The following is an 18,625-nucleotide window of genomic DNA, read 5'->3' as shown; positions in this document are numbered from 1 at the left end:
TATACCGTAGGTATGCTTCAACTTCATTTACACCTTGGCTTTTTTGTCCTGAACTTCAGTGTGCACCTGTCAAAATCCGTTGAAGAATTTCACCTTTTCTTTCATTTTTTATCTGCAAACTTGGCCCTGTGATTTCCCAGTGAAGGTCTTGACCCATTGAAATTGGTGGCTAAACTCAACTCCCAAAGTGCATGCTTAAATCCTTTTGCTTTTTAGAGCAGGGATGATCTGTTTGAGCAAATAGGCCACGTAGTCTTAGGTCAAGGCTGGGGCTCTCATGTGATATAGTTGGAAGGCTCTAAAGCAGCGTAATATGAAAGCAGGTCCTCCTCACTATTCTTTTTGTATTTGATAACAAATTTTCTTTCTCAAAATTGCTGTTGAGATGATAGATTTTTATTATTTTATTTTTTTAAAAAGCATATGTGTGTTCCTAAGAATATGACTGAAAAAATTCACATATACCTTTGTAGATTACTGAGTTATTTTAAAAAATAAGTCTTTCCTTGGAAATGGTAGAATGAGGATTCCTGTACAGTAATTAGAGTATAAATGCTAGAAATCCTGGTCACTCGTATAAAATATGCACATCTGTGAAATAGTCCAAAAAAATTTTTTGTCTTATTTTTACAAAAATTGTTAGATCAGTTTTCTTAATGTTAATTGAGGTCTTAAAGAATTACTAGACAATTACTAACTTCCTGAGCAAATTCATTGATGAGAAATTCTTTGCAGAGAAAAACTGGAGAGGTTTATGAAATCCACATTGTTCTTTGTTTTCTTTATTTAATGGCTTATTTGCTGAAAAATAAATACGAAAGTACGTGTCGTGAATTAGCTTTATTAAGTGTGAAATACCTTTATTTTATTCTTTGTGAATTATAATGTCTATAGCAAGAGCAATGGCTGAGTTTTATCATGTATTTTTACCCTGAAAAAATACAATTTAGTGTGCTAGACTAAAGCTCTGATCTGCATGTTGCGTTTTACAAGAACAATATTAAAAGAAGAAAAGATTGGATCAAAGCACTGGAAGTAATAATAATGTAGCAAGGTTAAATATTTGTGCCAGAATTTTGTAGCTCATCAACCACTTAGTTACTGATGTAGCATTGAACTGAGGAATAGACTTCCCCAAACCTTCTCTTTTCAGATGTGGTGAAGTAGCTTTTCAATAGAACCTTTTCAGTGTCAGAATATAGTATTTGGGGGATTTTCCTGTGTATCTAAATCCCCTTGCTCATTTAATGGTGAGCCCTGAGAGCAGTTGAAGTTCTCTCCTCTTTACCTTCTAGAAGACAGATAGAAGAACAGTGCCCTCTAATGAATATGGTGTGTGTACGATACCAGCTTCCTGTCACAAGGTTGTTTTGTTTTGCCTTCTAAAAACGCTTTCAGGGCTTAAAAGTCCAAAATGAAACCTGCCAGCAATGCTGTGGTGTGCAGGCATGCATTTGCTGCGTTGTCCTTTCATGATTGCAAACTAACCTTTAAAAAAAATAAATTCAAGGACTCATTATTCTGAGATTGTCATTGAAAGCTTGCTAGCAGACTGTTAATTACAATATATGAATATGGTGTTCTGCTTCAAAGGCATGTCTCTTTTCAAGGCTTAGGAGGAATCAAAGGAAAAAAAGCTATAAAAAGTATCAAGTGAGGACTTGTTATACTTTAGGTCTGGTGTATTTCTTTGAAATACAACAAAAAAAAAATTAGCTTTTATGGTAATTGTATTTTGTGTATACATGTACATGCATGCGTAGTAGCATAGGTGTAACTCTTACGCACCAGCCATTAGAAGTAAGAGACCATAAATATCATAAATCAGTGCTTCTGTGTGAGTCAAGATAGACAGATAGGCAGAAAAAAATTAAATAGTTCAGAAATTATTTTGAAGGAAAAAGGAAATTGATCTTAGTTTGAGGAATCTGAAAATTAGGGTTTTTTATGAGTGGTAGGCAACCAAAATGTGATTAAAAAACTAAACACATTGAAATGCAGGTCTTGAAGAATATATGTCCTCTGTATATAGGAAATATTTATGATTTTATTGTCTAAGAACATTTTGTTAGTTTTGATGAACAACATTGAGGTTTCTTAAAAATCAGACTTTTAAGTTGTATTCCCAACTGGCTGGCAATAACAAAGCCAATGGCTGTGAGTTCTCCTTTAGTTCCTCCTGTTAAACTAAGCAGCCTATCTTTTTAATTCTAATACCATCTAATACTCACTTCAAGATATGTTTGTTTAAGTAGGTCAAAATGCACTTTAGAAACATAATATTTATTTTACTAACATTGTACTATATCAGTGGTATGTTTAAAATCTCACTGGAGTTATAAGGGTTGTCAGATACCAACTTTGCTTGTATTTTGGGATAAGCAGCTTGGCTTCAACAAGCTCCTAAATATGCTTGATGCTAAAGTATCCTTACACAGTTTTAAAACATTTCAATTCTAACACTAATTTAATAAAGCAGAATTACTGTTAATACTATGTTAACATAATTATGTGCCTATTTTTTCTCTTAGATATGTCAAATTGTTTACAGACAAGATCTTACAATTAGTTCAGATGTATTTTCATGCATGTGATCTGAATATTAAGTATTAATCCAACTTTTCTTAATATACTTTCATATTGTATTGTTGTCAAATCAGTACAGTCAGCAGTATTTATGTTACACTGTGTTACCATGAAATAATATACGACTTCAATATCCATCAGATTTTAGGAGCAAATCAATGTATTCAGACTTGCGGATGTAGGTGCTGAAGCCAATCTTGGGTCAAAGTATTGTTCCTTAGAAAGAAATAGCAAGTGGAGAGCTAAGTTTGGAAGTGGAAGGAGGAGGTGATGCTAGGGAAAAAACCTGGCTTTTTTGTCTTAGTGTATGTTCAACTGTCAGTAAAGCAAAACCCCATGAAGCCTATGGATTTTGGGTTTTGACAGGGTACAGACTATATGCACTTTGTAAATTGGTTTAAAAATTGGTGTGATTTACATGTCTGCTTTCAGTATTCTTTACACTGTGAGAACAGTGTAAAGCTTTGGTGTTGACAGTGGTCTTACATGAAAATAACCATATTAAATATGAGAGTAGCAGTGCATTTGAACAGGAAAAGAGTAATGATCTTACAATCTTCAGAAGAAGGTGTTGCATAGGCAGGCAAACCCTCCTGCCTTGTGTTGCAAAGCTAAGTTGGTGACAGAAAAAGAGAAGGTGAATAGGTCTAAGTAAAATACACAAAGACTTGAAGTTATGAGCCATGAGACATAAATTGTTGAGACAAAGCTGAAGCTTGTGGAAGAATGATGTTTAGGGGTTTTACTGGCAGAGTTTTAGACTGAAAAGCATTGAGAGGTCAGAATGGGAGAGGAAAACTGGAGCTGAGATCTTGAAAGTGTTACATATATTAGTAGAGAGCAAATAAGTAATGGAAGTTATTTGGAAAGAAGCAACAGCATACGGTTATGCTAAGCAAGAGAAAGGATGGAATAGTTTGAGATTACTTCTGTGCTTTAAGCTACGACAACCTCATTAGTAGTAATCAGATCAGAAGAGTGGAGAAGACTTAAGTAGGAGGTAGGGTAAAGTGGGGTTTCAGTCTAAGTGTAACTCACTACATAGTCCTTCCAGGATATGCAGTAGACTGGCCAACAGGCTGAGGATTAGGCTTGGATGCTGGAATGCATTTATATCATAATATGCTAAATTGTTTTTAAAATAGCAGAACTGTGTGGTGTTTGGTCAAGTACTGTCAGGTATTTTTCTGCAACAAAGTTTAGCTTGCTGATTAAATAATACATAAATAAAGTGTTCAGTTTTAGTGATCGATTTTTCCATTTCTTTTCATTGCAGTCAGAAATTGGATTTGGAAAAATGGAAACCTATATCAAGTTAGAAAAGCTTGGAGAGGTATGTATAGCTTTCTTTTGAAATGATTACTGCTTTGACGACAATGTCTTATGTAAAATTTTACATAAATGTTAACTGAAAATCTCCATATCCCTCAAAATAGCCATTGAATTTATCTTTTTAGTAAACCAAACATGTTCATCATGTGTAACAATGTCACAACCATACAAATGTTCTATGCATTTATAATAAGCAAAAAAAAAAAAAAGAGCAAGAAAACCATCACTGAGCTGGGGAAGAGCAAAATTCCATTAGCAAATGATCTGTGACCTTCTTACGTGGGCTGGCTTTGTGTGCAGATAGACAAAATTATTCTGTTGATAGTAAAACTAGTTAAGCCTGGCATCCTCCTGCTGTGAGTTAGGTGTTAGGGAGCACTGATGCTGGACAAGAAGCAAGCGCTTGCAGGGAGCAGGCAGTAAGCTATGCATGTTCTGGTAGAGAAGACTGCACGCCTGAGCTGGGCAGCCAGCTGGGTGCTGCCAAGTGAAATACATGACACTGAGTTTGCCTTTCCTTGTGGGAGGGCAGCAATATGGCTTTCTACCTCCTCTGACTTCCAGAGAAACGGTAGAATTCAGGAGGGGCCGGGTGTCAGTCCTGTTGAATTTGATTGAGGCTGGCCAACAGGATCAAAAATGGGCAGGGAGCAGTGGAATGGGACGCACTGCACATTGCAGAAGGAAGGAGGGCTGGTCAGCATCCCTGCTGTGAATATTGCAGCTAGTCCTCCATTTGCAACGTTTTCATTTCCAAATGTATTTATTTTTTATTTTGCCTCTAGTACTTGTTAGATGGGTCACTAGACATGACATAACATTGCATATCTTTGGAAGAATGTTAATCTAATAGCTATCAAGTCATAGTTGCAGGTATACATTATCTCACTTGCTTACAAAGTGTAGTGGACAACACCAGGTATGTACTGTAACCTAGGGCAATTTCTGTGACTTTGCTGCTTCCTCTTTGCCATTGCTGGGATTAGTTGTACCTACTTGCTGTTTTGTCAGAATTTCTTGTCCTTATGTAACATGCCTTGAGAGTTTTGAATCTTGTATTTTCTAAGCAAAAAAAAAAAAAAAAGAGAGAGAGAAAGATAAGCTTCATAATATTCACTGTTCATTATGTCAACCAAAATGAAACTTTGACAACTTCCCCTCCCCCCCCCAAAAAAAAATTCTCATGAAAATATGTAACTAAGACAAGAAGATATCAAAAGGAGTTACATGTTTTCATAAAAGTAATGGAAGAGTATGTCTGCAGCCTTCAGAAACATAACTGCAGAGTGGTGTAGAGATACCTGAGCTAGTTTTAATCAAATTGAGACTTTCAAGAGGGTAAATGATCCCAGCAGTGAACTTAATGAACTTGGCGCTACCTGATCTGACTTCTTTGGTAGCTATATGGTGTATAGCTTTCCATGTAATTTTCAGAATTGTTAAGCATACTCATCCCTTATGTCTTCTGTGTGTTCAGACCTGTGCTTACAAAATATTTTTGTAGTTTTACATATATCAAAAGAAGACAATGTAAAAACTATTCATATTCAAAATGAAACCCATTAGAACTTCAGATAGAAGTTTATATTTTCTTTTTTAACTTATCTTTCAACAAAGGAACAATTTGTAAGAGTTTCCGTCTTTTTCCATTTTGTAGGGTACTTATGCAACAGTTTATAAGGGGAGAAGTAAATTGACAGAGAACCTGGTAGCTCTGAAAGAAATCCGCCTGGAACATGAAGAGGGAGCACCATGCACAGCCATAAGAGAAGGTGATAACTTTTTTTTTACATCTTAGAATTTCAGATACTTCTGGATTTATTTTTGACCAAAGAACTGTTGGTACTTGGAAATGCATAGGCTACATGGGAGATTAATGAAATTGGTGTTAGTTTTGATGAGGAAAATTTCAGTCTAGACATATTAAGAGACAGTGTTTCAAATTTGTTTACTTTATGTGGGGTGGTGAGAACACTCAAATGCAGTGTTCTAAATGGATGATTTTATACTGATTTAGACTATTACTAGTGAGTAACTTTCAGGGATTCAGAATACATTTTACCAAATGACTACTTCTGCCTGAAATGTATAATATAGGTAATATTTACAGTGTGTTACTCAAGTGTTTGTTCAGTGTTTTGATTAAATACCTTTCTTATTAACTTGATCTATATGAATATTATGTTCTGAAAAAATAGCTTTTTAATTAAAGAAAAAATTTTATATGTATGAACTTGGTAGAAATGCATTTACTGCTCATGTGTTCTGCATTTATTTATTTTATACTTAAAATTCTCTTTTGCAGTATCATTATTAAAAGATCTGAAGCATGCAAATATTGTTACATTACACGATATTGTGCACACAGACAAGTCTTTGACTCTTGTTTTCGAATATCTGGTAAGTGCTTAAACAACTAGCGAGCTTTATATTCGAATTATTGTTTCTAAGTAACACAGGCATAACAGAATTCTGTACTCTTTTTAAAAATACTGGGACTGTTACAGTTTTCTCCTGCATCTAGAATCATTCAGCTGAAAATGAGAAAAGTGTGTTCAGTTCTTAAATTGATGTAAATTAGTAAATACTATTCTGATCATTTCAGAGTTTCATTAATAGCAATTAGTGGTCATCTACCTGAGCAAATTGTCTACTTCTATCAAAATCGTTAACTGTAAAAAAGGATAATCACACTATTATTCAAACGATATTTTTCTGTTGTGACGCAACTCTTTCAAGTTAGCTAAGGAAAAAAGTATGCTTCGAAGTAAAAAACACATTCCATATTTTTGTAATAATCTTTTCAAGCAAGTGTCCACAATTATATATCTCGCTTGCTCACCTCTTGCATTGTAGACTTTCCACTTTCTCACTGAAGCTTTACCTAATGATATTTTTTGTATAATATGCTGGAATATATAAGCGTAATAAGAGGGATGAAGAAAAACTCTTTACTTCCAATGTAATTGGAGAATGTAGCAGTTTCATAAAATACTGTGGCGCACACAAGGTGGAGGAGAAGGCAATAACAAATAATGTTGTCTGAGATGATGCAGCTTGCTGGAAAACAGGTATTTATATCCTCTGGAAGGCCAGAGTTTTCTGCATGTTCAGGCTTTTAGGTTTTTTATCATTGAACATCTTTTGCGGAAAACTCAGTTTTCTCATTAATTATTTCAGTTCTAACAATAAATAATATTCACATAAGCTGTTGTCCACAATTTAACTGAACAGTGATGATGGTGTTTTGACAGGACAAGGATCTGAAGCAGTACATGGATGACTGTGGTAACATCATGAGTATGCACAATGTAAAGGTGAGCGTTTTCAGTGACAATGGCTGTCTTCCAGCTTTCTCTGTTCTAAGAATTTCAGAGAACTTAAGAATCAGGAGCTATATGGTTTAGGGCTTTTTAAAAAGAACAAAATTAAATTAAGAAACTTAACTGCCTTTTTGACCTTTGGGCCTGGCTTAGCTACGTTTGACATCAGATGGAGTCTTTCTTTTTGCTTTTCATGGCTTTTAAGTGTTTAAAGCACTGAAAACAGGAGATTATATAACTTTATAGGCTTTCATTCTCTTTGAAGTTATATATTTAAAATTAAAAACTTCCTAAAAAATAATACATTCATAACTCTCTTGACCTCTTCTTGTCCTTCCATTATTTTATACTCATTTATTAAGTTAAGTTTGTAGTTTGGTGTATCCTCAAATAAAATTTATATATGCACACTGAGGAAAATGTAGCCTCAATCATGAATGTGGGTTTGGATGCCACCGCCTACCACACAAGTAAGAAATTAGTAATACATATTTAAGAATGAGTGATGTTCATCTTTCCATTAGTAATAAAATGGAAATTATTTTCTTTAAGGTTTAATTGTCTCTTGCTTTTAACTATAGCTGTGGCCAGGTCAAGTGACTCAGTTTCCAATGTGGCCTGCTGAAACTAACTCAGGTTCAAATGTTACCTCTCTCGTAACAAGCAGCTTTTGATTTGGAAAACTGGAGTACCTATTCATGTTATTTAATACTTACAGCTTTATAAACAAGATTTCAAACAGAGGACAATACTGTCTTGAAATTAGTGAAATTGTCCAAGGAGGCTGGGTTACCCGGTATCACTCTGCTGTGTTGCAGCCCGTGCTGGAACTCTACCTTCAAAACATCTTCATTAAGCCATATATAATTCATATAAGGGATGTTATTTGTACAGTAGATGTGTTTGAGAAACTCTTCTTGAAAAAAATTAACTTTAAGCTGTGATTCTAAAGAACAAAACCATGACCATGCATGCATGGCAGGAAAATTACTTTTATTCTTATACAGTAGCACAAGGCACAAATGTAGTTGACAACACAATGTGCTAAATACTGTGAAGTGATGGGTTTTGTGTGCATTCCAGTAGAGTTGTCATGCTTGTTTTTGGCTTAGTTGCATGTTGAGAAATCTGTTCTTAGTTGAATTGCGTATAGGATTCAGTCTAGATATTGGTTACTGTTTGGATAGCTTTTTCTTTTATTCTGTTGTCACATTGCAGTAAGTATCTCTAGGGAAGGACATCTGCCCTTAACCTACTCTTTTGCTTCCTTTGAGAGTCTGCAAAGGGAAATTCTTTAATTTGTATCTACTTCAGAGAGACAAAAAACATAATTACGCTTGTGTTTTTAATTAACTACAAGTTAATAAGTAGTGCTTTAAGCTTAAAAAAAATAAAGAAAAGCTCTGAGCAGGAAGCTGACTCCTGTATTAAGTGCAGTTAGAGAACAAGCAGAATCTGCTTGTGGTAATCCAAGCTAAGCAGAGGAACTGTTTTTCCTTGTTTGCCTATGGTTTAAGCTATGTCCTAAGAGCAGATTTATACGGTCAGTACCTTTGGCACTGGGAAACCAGAACAGCTGCTTAACTGTAGTAGCTGTAGGTGCTTACCTTACAATAACTGTGGGGGTTTGGGTCATTATTAACATTGGAGAGACCTCCCTGTTTTTTGAGTTTTAACAAAATGAAGATGTATAATATAAAAATCTGTGTGATCTCTGCAGGTATTGCTGTTTCAAACAAAACTTTGAGCTGATACATGTCGTCCTATGCATTTGCAAAAGGGTCCATGCTAACTGTGGTGAAGATTCACAATTTCTGTAAAAAATCCTCTTTGCCTTCTTGACTAATGCTTGCAGTCTCAGTGCACACTAGAGATGGCTATGGATTTCCACAGCAGTCCTGTTAATATTACTTGGGACTTACTACCCCTGCAACAGTAGGGACATGAGTAGATGAAACAAAATTTGTTGCTTCTCATTCTGCTCTTTGAAAAAGGAAAGAAAGAAAGAAAGAAAAAAATCAATCCCTGTTCCTTTTTTTCTAGAACAGATAAGTCCCACGTAAGCAGACTGAGAACAGATGGATGTAAACTGCATCTGCTATGTATTTGTCCAGTTTAGAAAGAAGAATTTGGTGGTGTCACCTGGTACAAAAGTAAACTGATGTGTTAGAAAATGGTCATGTAAAAACATTCTAGTGTTTCTCCTCAGAAGTCCTATTACATGCTGAATTTGTCACATTGGTAAACATTGCTTTCTGTAATGCTCTATATTTTTTCGCTGTACATTTGATCATCTATCCTGGCTGAGGACTGTTTTGTGGTAGATGCCAGCAATGGCTACCCAGAAGTCCCATGTTTAAGATCAGACCCTTTATACGTACAGAAACTGCAAAATAGTAGTTCTTAATGCAGTGATGTAGTAAACTTGTTGGCTGCCCTCTGCTAAACCTTTCTTCATCCCTTACAACTTCTGTGTCTATGTATGTGCAGCATTAATATGCATGACTGAAGTTGCTTGCTTGGCTTGCTGTTCCAAAGGACTAAAATAAACCTGTGTATGTCAAGGTGAGGGGATGAATATAAATGCCAGAGGCAATTGTGCTGTTTTAGTAATCCTCATTTTCCCATTTCTCCATGTTCCGTGAGCTTGTGAATCCAAGTGTATTTTTTCCAGTAGCATGCCAAAATGTTCTTTAATTGGTTTAGCACAATTGGATAGAAAGGATAGGATGCTGAGCTGCATTTTCAGAAGGGATTCTGTGGCAGAAGGGAACTTGAGTACAGGGAGAGACAGTTACCTTTAAAGACATTAGTTGTAGGGAAGATGCTTACTTAAAAATAAACAGCTCTGTGGTTCTCTTCAGTTAAGCAGAACAAATTGCTCTTAAAATGTTTGTTGTAAAGTATCGTGTTAAAGCTGTGCACTACATAAAGGGATTTTAAATCTGTAAACAATAATGATGATGTTCAGAATGTGTTCATATGGAAAAGTAACTTTTTGAGAAGTGTTTTTGTCCTGCTTGCAATACAGAGACTTAACTTTACAGTGCCCAAGTGGACTGTTTTAGTCGTGTAATCTGTAGACTAACATTTTTAGTCTAATTTATATAAATGTTCTCTTTTGTAGCTATTTTTATACCAGATTCTTCGTGGTTTGGCATATTGTCATAGGAGAAAGGTATTACATCGAGATCTGAAGCCACAGAATCTACTAATTAATGAGAAAGGAGAACTGAAGCTTGCAGACTTTGGTATGGCCTGAAATTATTCTGTAACAAGTATTTTCTTCACTCAGCAAGAGAGGCACATCTTTCCTTATAAAGGAAAGATGAGAACATCGGGTCTATAGTGAATTTGTGTGTTCTCAGATGGAAAATGAAAGTCAGCCTTTTACAGGATATTAGTAACCAAAGTAATACGTGTATAGGTAATACTGTCGCTTGACTTGTGGTTTGAAAGTAGTCTTACAGCTTCCTTTGAAATAGACACTTTGAAATAGTCAAATCCTTAAGGTGGAGCTCAAGTTGCTTTTCCTAACACTCCGCAGTCACTCCAAAGCAGAGTTACCAGAGAGAGAAAGGGTCTGTCCACGTGCTAAATTGTCAGGTGTTAACTCCGTCACTGATACACCAAGTCCCTTTGGGATTTCCATTAGAGTGGGGCATTCACAGTTTCCTGTTACCTTCTATGTCAGGAAGGTCCTTTGAAAGTTGTGCTACCACTGTTTTTTCCCCTTGTGTGTGAATGAAAGTTGCTCAGAAGATTGCATCTAACACGATAGACCTAAATTTTATTGAAGATATTACTGGCAAACTGACAATGTTAGGATGGAAAACCCCTGCTGATCCAACACCGATTTGGTCTGTTTCCACCATTTCATTATTCATTTGTTACCTTCTGCCTTTTGCAGTGTAATTCTCAAAGGGAAATAGTGGGGAAGGGTTTTCACTTGGGAGAGATGTCGTATTGGTCTAATGCTTTGTTGTTTTAATGAAATTTATAGGATTACTCCAGGTTTTGATCTGTTTACCTGTCTTCTACGCTTAAAAATGCTGATCATGAGATTCCTGTAAATACTAAGAGGCAAATCACAAGTTGTAGAAATGTATTTATTAGGGCTTTTTAATGAACATTAAGGGAGGGTATTTAGCAAGTATAATAAGGTTGATTTAGCTCTCAAAAAATTCTTTGTCAATTTCATGCAAAAAAAATATTTCAACAAGCTGCACTTGACACTCTATTTCCCTTTTTATCAAGGATTGGCTAGAGCGAAGTCTGTCCCTACAAAGACCTATTCCAATGAAGTTGTCACGTTATGGTACAGACCACCTGATGTTCTCCTCGGATCTTCAGAGTATTCAACTCAAATTGACATGTGGTTTGTATATAGCTTTGTCTAATTTAAATTTTTGTTCTCAGGCAAGTTGAAAAAATGTCAATTCTTTATTATTATATAGTAGCATTCAAATACTCATCGTTTGAATTTTTGAAGGCTACAACTGAGTTAGATTTTTAGAGAAAGGATTAGCAGACGGGGAAGATGCTATTATTTCTCTCTGAAAATGCAGAGTACCTTTTTATTGCTAGGGTAAGCAGGCATTAGACCCACAGTGTTAGGGGAAAAAACCAAATGTTCTCCTAACGACATGATAATGTGGTATTTTACTATGAATGTTAATACAATTGATAAACTTGGCACCTGAAGGAAGAGGATATAATATAGCTATGACATAGGTTTTGTTTAGTCTTTGACAGTTCTTTTATTGCTACATATCTTTCAAAACAATATTTTTAATAGCAGCGTGTGGCTCACAACTAATTTAGTAATTTGTTTTAATTGAAGATAAATCACAGAAGTCTTTAAGAGCTGAAAGCTTAAATTGTTGGATTGTTTCTGATTTATCTTCTTTGCTGTTTTTATAAAGGGGTGTCGGATGCATATTTTTTGAAATGGCATCAGGAAGGCCTCTTTTTCCTGGTTCGACTGTTGAAGATGAACTGCACTTAATTTTCAGACTTCTGGGTAAATGGATACTTTTAGCAATAATGTTAATGCTATATGTTTGTTCTTCTAAACACTTTTTCCATGAGAACTGTAGATCTTTATCTATAAATCTAAAATATCTATAAACAGTGATATTTTATATTGCATTGTAATTAAGGTGAATGAGTGTACTCTTGATGAAAAATGATTGAGCTGAGTGCACAGCTGAGTTTGTACAACATAGACTCATTGACTGATTTCCCTGCCCCCCCCTTTCCTGTTTAAATTACAGGATTAAATGCTTATTTATGTCACAGTTGTTTCTTTACATTTTTTTTAAGTTGAATTTGTTGCTTTTTTTAAATGCAGGAACCCCATGTCAAGAAACATGGCCAGGCATTTCTTCCAGTGATGAATTTAGAAACTACAACTTTCCTAAGTATAAACCACAACCCCTCATCAACCATGCACCAAGGTACTTTGTGTTTTATTAATAGAAAATATGCATCCTTGTGGCTTTGCATATTTGTAACTGCGAACATGTTTCCAAGTACGGTCTGCTACTGAATGCTGGAAGACTACACATCAGTTGTGTTATTGTGGGCAGATAGTAACACAAAGCATAAACCTGGTACTATGTGATTACTTTGTCTTAATATCATTCAAGGTACCACAGCTCCTTAATGACCTGTAGAACCATAGACTCCAGTTAATAATGCCTGCATAGTAGGAGTATTCACGCAGCACTTCCTAAATAACCCCAAATTCTCTTCTGTTGTATGATAGGCCCATAGTTAAATGGCAGGGTTTCCTTGGGCAGTCTCTTGAAATCATTCTAAAACCATTATGAGGAATTTGAAGGGTCTGCACAGTTGTTATAAATAAACTTTATAACAAAGACTGTAACATTTTTCATCGACACTGAAGAAGAAGATCAAACACTGTGTCCTTCTAGTAAATGAGTAGTGTTAGGCTTTTTTTGGTGAAATAAATGATCCAGGTCAACCTCGTAAATCACAATCCAAAGCTCAGGATTTGTTTGTCCCCAGTGTTTTTCGAATAGTCTTGTTCTGAGATATTGTTACTTGTATGTATGCGTATTAACATGCAGAAAAGTTGTTTAGGTGAAAGCATTTCCATGTTAAAATTTAATTTTCAGGCTTGATATCATCAATGAAGTCAGTTCCTTTGCATTTTTGCTTTCGTAAATATAGTTCAGTAACTGTTTTAATTTTTTAAAATCTTTTTATTTTTAGGCTAGACACAGAAGGAATTGAATTGATAGCGAAGTTTCTTCAAGTAAGATGTGTTTTGTGGCTTTACTTTATAAAAGTGCAAGTTTAGAGTTTTAATATATTATTTACAAAATGTGTTAGAAGCTATAGTATCTGTTAGATCTATCTCAAAGTGGAGTATGCAGCTGAGTGTGTAGTGGATGACAGATTTGGGAAGAATGACAAGTTTTGGGAAGCCTATGTGCTGTAAGAATTTAAAACCTAATGTTTAATTTTTTTTTTTTTTGGCCAGAAGTTTTTTCTTCTCTTACTACTTTTTGTAAAAATAGAATTGATTCTGTGTTAGCAATTCCCTGAAAAAACTAAATCTCTTGTGAAATATGGTATTAAAACAGAACTTTTAAATATAAATACTAAATTTCTGTAACGATGAATTTAGCTTACTACTACAGAAGCAGTTACTAAGGTGTAATATTACTGTTTGATCTTGCAAACTGTGTTCAAAAGGTGAAGTGGTATGTGGGTTTAATCTTTTAATCTGTATTAAAAATGAGCCAGAAGCAAGAAGAGGGGAAGCAAGATGGAAGGCCAGCTGTTAAGTTTCTGAATAGATGCAGAAGCACTGTAACTTCAGTCTTAAAAATTCTTAGTACATAAGGTGGAGTGCAGTTACTCAGCTTTGCAGCCTATGATTTAAATTCTACATCAGGTCTTCATCTATGTACACATTGTGTCAGAACAGTACTTGCAGTCCTTGTTTGGACTTTGTTCTTATTTGTATACAGCTTTTTAAATGCCTGCATCTTTGTCCAAGTGTCCACATATGCCAAGCAGGAGACATTTGAGCACAGGTTGAAGACTATGTTGTCTAAAGTTCCATTTTATGCAAAATTCTGCAGCATAGTCCATCGAATTAGAAAACTTTCGTGATCTCATGTAATAGCATTTTATTGCAATTTAATATTAGAATATAATGTAGACAGAAGTCTGTCATCTAATCAATGTTACATCTATAAATAAAGATTAAGTATATTTTTGACTTGCATCCATTCACAGCAGTTTTGACTATTTTAGCAATCTTGTTACATATTGATAATACTGATTTAGATAACATATGTTAGATTTTCATGTGTGAAATAGAAGTAATGAAAACAAATTTGTCCAAGTAAGTTGGCAGGAAATATCAAGCAAGTAGAACTCTATTTCTCCCTTTAATGAAATCACTTGATGCAAAAGAGTTTTTTGATGAAAACCAACACACTTGTATCCTTTTATGTTAATAGTATGAATCGAAGAAGAGAATTTCAGCAGAAGAGGCCATGAAACATGCATACTTCAGAAGTCTTGGAACAAGAATACACACTTTGCCTGAAAGTAAGAGGAGTAGTAAAGTAGCAGAGTATTGTTAAGATAGTACATTAAAGCTAAGTACATTGCTTAAGGAAAAACTCTCAAGGCTAATCTGTTAAAGAAATCTGGTATATATTGACTTAAATATTTGGGAATAGGGAACTTTTTTTTAATCTAAGCTGTACAATAAAGAATAGAACTTTGTTCAATGAAACATAGTTATGTTTGGATATGAATTAATTTCTTTGTTACATTCCAGGTGTTTCAATATTCAGTCTAAAAGAGATTCAGTTGCAAAAAGACCCTGGCTTTCGAAATTCCACTTACCCAGAGACAGGTATGGAAAGCTTAATATTTTCTCATATCTGCAAACGGAATGCTGTGCCAGAGACTTTCAGAACTGAAAAATACTTTGTTAAATTTGTCTATGTGAATGTACTCAAACGAATACCAAGAATGACTTGCTCAGATTCCTGTAGAGACATACAAGCTAAATGCACAGAAGGAGGCGAGTTTTATTAGGGATGGGCAGAGGGACTGTTAAGATGAGAATGTCTTGGAGTTTCAAACCACTACTGTGTGGGTGAATGGTGGCAAACTGCAACAAATGCAGTTAAAATAAAGATCCTGATACTGGTTTAAGCACAAAGGATATTGTCTTGAAATAGTAAGACAGAAGATGTAGATAATAACTGAATACTCTGTTGGGCGAATGCTTTGGTTTCTTACGATGGTCCATGTTCTGTTGTAGGACATGGGAAGAACAGAAGGCAGAGCATGCTTTTTTAAAGTGGGCGATGCAGAGTCAAGCCCAAGCCTATCCTATCAGTCAAGGACTCGGATCTGAAGGAAGTGCTCTCTGTTGGTGGACTTGGAATCGCAGTTTGTCTACACTGTCCTCTTCACAGTGGAGTCTTTTTATTTCCAACCTGCAGATTATGTTTTTATATTTGTTGTCACAGTGTGACAATTTTTTGTACAGTTGGTTTTAAGGTCTCCTCTGCCACTAGAGCCAGTAGGTTACAGCTGTTGATGTAACTGTAGCTGCAATTTTTGTGCAGGACTGAGAAACACAGTGCATTATTTATTGCGGAATCATTGCTGCTAAATAACTACTGTCTGTATAGTTAACACAACAGTTCCATGCCTGAAGAAGTTGCAATGGCTTTATAATATGTGAATGCATCTGTTTCTCTTCATAAAATGTTCTACTGCTGCGGGGTTTTTTTGTATTTCTTAAACTGCAGTGTTTCCTGGAATGTAAACATAGCTTTGCTTGGCTATAGGTGAACCATCTTTAATGCTCTAAGTTCATGGCACTTAATTCCTTATTTAACATTGGAAGTATGTGTTGAAATAGTTGAAAAATTATAATGCATATTATGTTTTTGAAAAGCACATGGTGTGAAAGTTGATTCAAACAAGTGAACAGTAACTATCATTTGCTCTCAGATCCTACGTTAGTTATTGATAAACTAGAGCATGGAGACTGGATGACAAATTTTGTCAGGCTTACTTCAGCATAAGATATTTGCACATTGTTGTGCATATGGGGCCTGCAGAAGCAATGACTTTTTTACCTTGTTTTTAACTTAGAAATACAAATAGTAAAAAGTTGATTCATATACGTTGGACCCTGGCTTACTTTTGAAATTTAGAATTTCATTACAGAGGAACAGGACAACTAATTACAAGAACATGGGAATAATTTCACACTTTTCCCACCTTGTTGCTCTCCCATTTGTGTATTATTCACTTGAAATCAACTGGAAAGATGCAAGTTTGTACTTGATAAGAACTCACTATACTACAGAGCTTTTACAATGGGAACTTAGAGAGTTTTTCAGATCTTAGATGTTACCTGTTTACCAGAGATAGTAATGATGTTACTACTACGCTTATGCATCTCAGTGAGTATCATAAGTACACCCTTGGTGATGGTTACAGTATTTTTAAGCGTTTGTGTTCACCTTTATGAACCTATTTGTTTAGTGCATCTTAAAGAGACTGTAAATCTTTATTGGTATATTTTGAAATGGTCATGTAAATCTTTGGCTGGTATATCATGAAAATAGTCATAGGTAACTTAATTTTTCCTGACATTCACTGTAAAACATTCAGGGGTCCTACCATTTCTGTTCAGGAAATCTTGTAGTTTATTGTTATTTAACAGTATTAAGTGAATTTTTGTATATTCATTTTAACTTTATTTGTGAATAGTGATTGTGGCATGTTTGGGGGTGTTTTATTAATATTTCATTGATACTGGTAAATTTGAATTGGGATTTTTTTTTTTATTTTCTGGAAGAGAGAAATTCATGTGTAATGGTGACTATTGGACCACTACTGCTTTTCAGCATTTGTAAACTGGTTTTACGTTAAATCTTGTAGACCTAACAAACTGCTGTTATTTCTAACTGACCGACCTGTATTAATATTGTACTTTTGAAAGTATAAATATTATGTGGAATTCTTTGGTTTTGTTTTGAAATTTATAACAACAAAGGCCCTGTGTTGTTAAAAATACAGACTAAGTGAACTTGCAGTTCTTGGGGCATTGTTGGAAATGTTTAGCTAGGTCTGTGTGTTGTGGGAGTCATCAGTTTTAACTTTGGCTGCTTATCAATTCACGCAACGCAGAAGTAGTGGCAGTGAAAAGTAACGTGACTCATCCGCGGCTGAGGCCGATCAGGATCTTATCGTAAACATGGTCCGTAGTCTAATTATTAGCAAGCAAGTCCTGCGTGTCACACGGTATCAGAAGTCTTGCCTAGGTCTGGGAGCGTAATCCGTGTCTCAGATACATGCGTGGGTCTCCCACTGATACCAGTGGGATGGTTACGTGTGTGTCAGAGGCAGATTTGGCACTGATGAAAAACCTTTGTCCTGAAATAGTTGTTATATATTTTTTTATAGTAGCTACGGATCTGATCTAGATTTTATACTGATTAACTTTGTAGGAAATATGTTGTAGACTTGATGGTGTTGAAGAAAGAAGTATCAGAAAAACATCTCCTTTTTTTACAAAAGTAGTGAAGATACAGAGTAAATGTTCACTGCGGATAGATGTGGGACTTAGCATTTCTAGAACAATAATATTTTATAGGTCATAAAAGAACAAGTAATAATGTGACACTAATGAGTAAAGGACTTAAAGGTTTAACTGGTAAAGTGAAGTACATTAATAAATTTAGAAAGGGATCAGCTGCAGCTAACAAAAGGAGGTTTCCATTTTAAATAGGAATTCAGCTCTTTTGTTACAGATTAAAAGATCTTCCATAAAATTAAAGCACTCTGTTTATAAAGAGATTTTTTTCTAAGGACCTACAAGTGAATTGGTTTTCTTCATTAGGAGGTAGCTTTAAAGAATGTATTTCTTGAGAAACTTGGCATCTGTGGTCAAGCCAGTTTCTTTTGTTTTTTTAATTATCTACAGTTGAAATTCCTGCATCAGCAGAGACAATTCCATGGCAGCTGCCTGTTTGGGGCAGTAGTCAGCGAGTCTGAAGTCGCTGGGCATTTCTCTGACATCCTTTTCGTGCAGTTCAGTGTTCTGCCTCCTGTCTGACAGCATCAGGCGCTACCGACTTGGTTTCACTGTCCCTGAGAGCCGGTAGGGACTGTTGGCCTTTTTGGGAGAAGACCTCAACCGTGACAAAAACCAAGCAGATAGTCGCCAAAAATGGATGACTTTCAAGATTTGGTATGACAGCCTTTGCTTGAAGACGAGTGGTCAGTTAATGAGAAATGGCCTGCAAGTTGTTGCTGATGAAGTAATTCTTTCTAGAAGATACCCGGTGTATCCCATCTGCCCC

The 18,625-nt window shown here is 35.4% G+C and overlaps 1 protein-coding gene across 4 annotated transcripts in view; it reads left to right on the top strand.

The window, feature by feature from the left end:
* Positions 1-17,355, top strand: part of CDK17 (cyclin-dependent kinase 17) — a 57,000-nt gene extending 39,645 nt beyond the window's left edge. For 3 of the 4 annotated variants that reach the window (XM_009578184.1, XM_009578183.1, XM_009578181.1), the window contains 12 exons: positions 3,863-3,919; positions 5,576-5,690; positions 6,224-6,318; positions 7,173-7,235; positions 10,369-10,492; positions 11,499-11,619; positions 12,167-12,264; positions 12,595-12,700; positions 13,482-13,524; positions 14,744-14,834; positions 15,070-15,147; positions 15,562-16,418. In XM_009578184.1, coding sequence (XP_009576479.1) covers positions 3,863-3,919; positions 5,576-5,690; positions 6,224-6,318; positions 7,173-7,235; positions 10,369-10,492; positions 11,499-11,619; positions 12,167-12,264; positions 12,595-12,700; positions 13,482-13,524; positions 14,744-14,834; positions 15,070-15,147; positions 15,562-15,599 — 1,029 coding nt within the window. In that variant the 3' untranslated portion in view covers positions 15,600-16,418. Of the gene's footprint in view, positions 1-3,862; positions 3,920-5,575; positions 5,691-6,223; positions 6,319-7,172; positions 7,236-10,368; positions 10,493-11,498; positions 11,620-12,166; positions 12,265-12,594; positions 12,701-13,481; positions 13,525-14,743; positions 14,835-15,069; positions 15,148-15,561 lie in introns of all 4 variants that reach the window. The other variant, XM_009578182.1, reaches the window with a different exon arrangement.
* The last annotated feature ends 1,270 nt before the right edge of the window (positions 17,356-18,625 follow it).

Source organism: Fulmarus glacialis, unplaced genomic scaffold (assembly GCF_000690835.1).
Source record: "Fulmarus glacialis isolate BGI_N327 unplaced genomic scaffold, ASM69083v1 scaffold22175, whole genome shotgun sequence".
Lineage (NCBI taxonomy): Eukaryota > Metazoa > Chordata > Aves > Procellariiformes > Procellariidae > Fulmarus > Fulmarus glacialis.
Note: the sequence above shows the minus strand (reverse complement) of the source record. Positions and strands in the feature narration are given on the sequence as shown.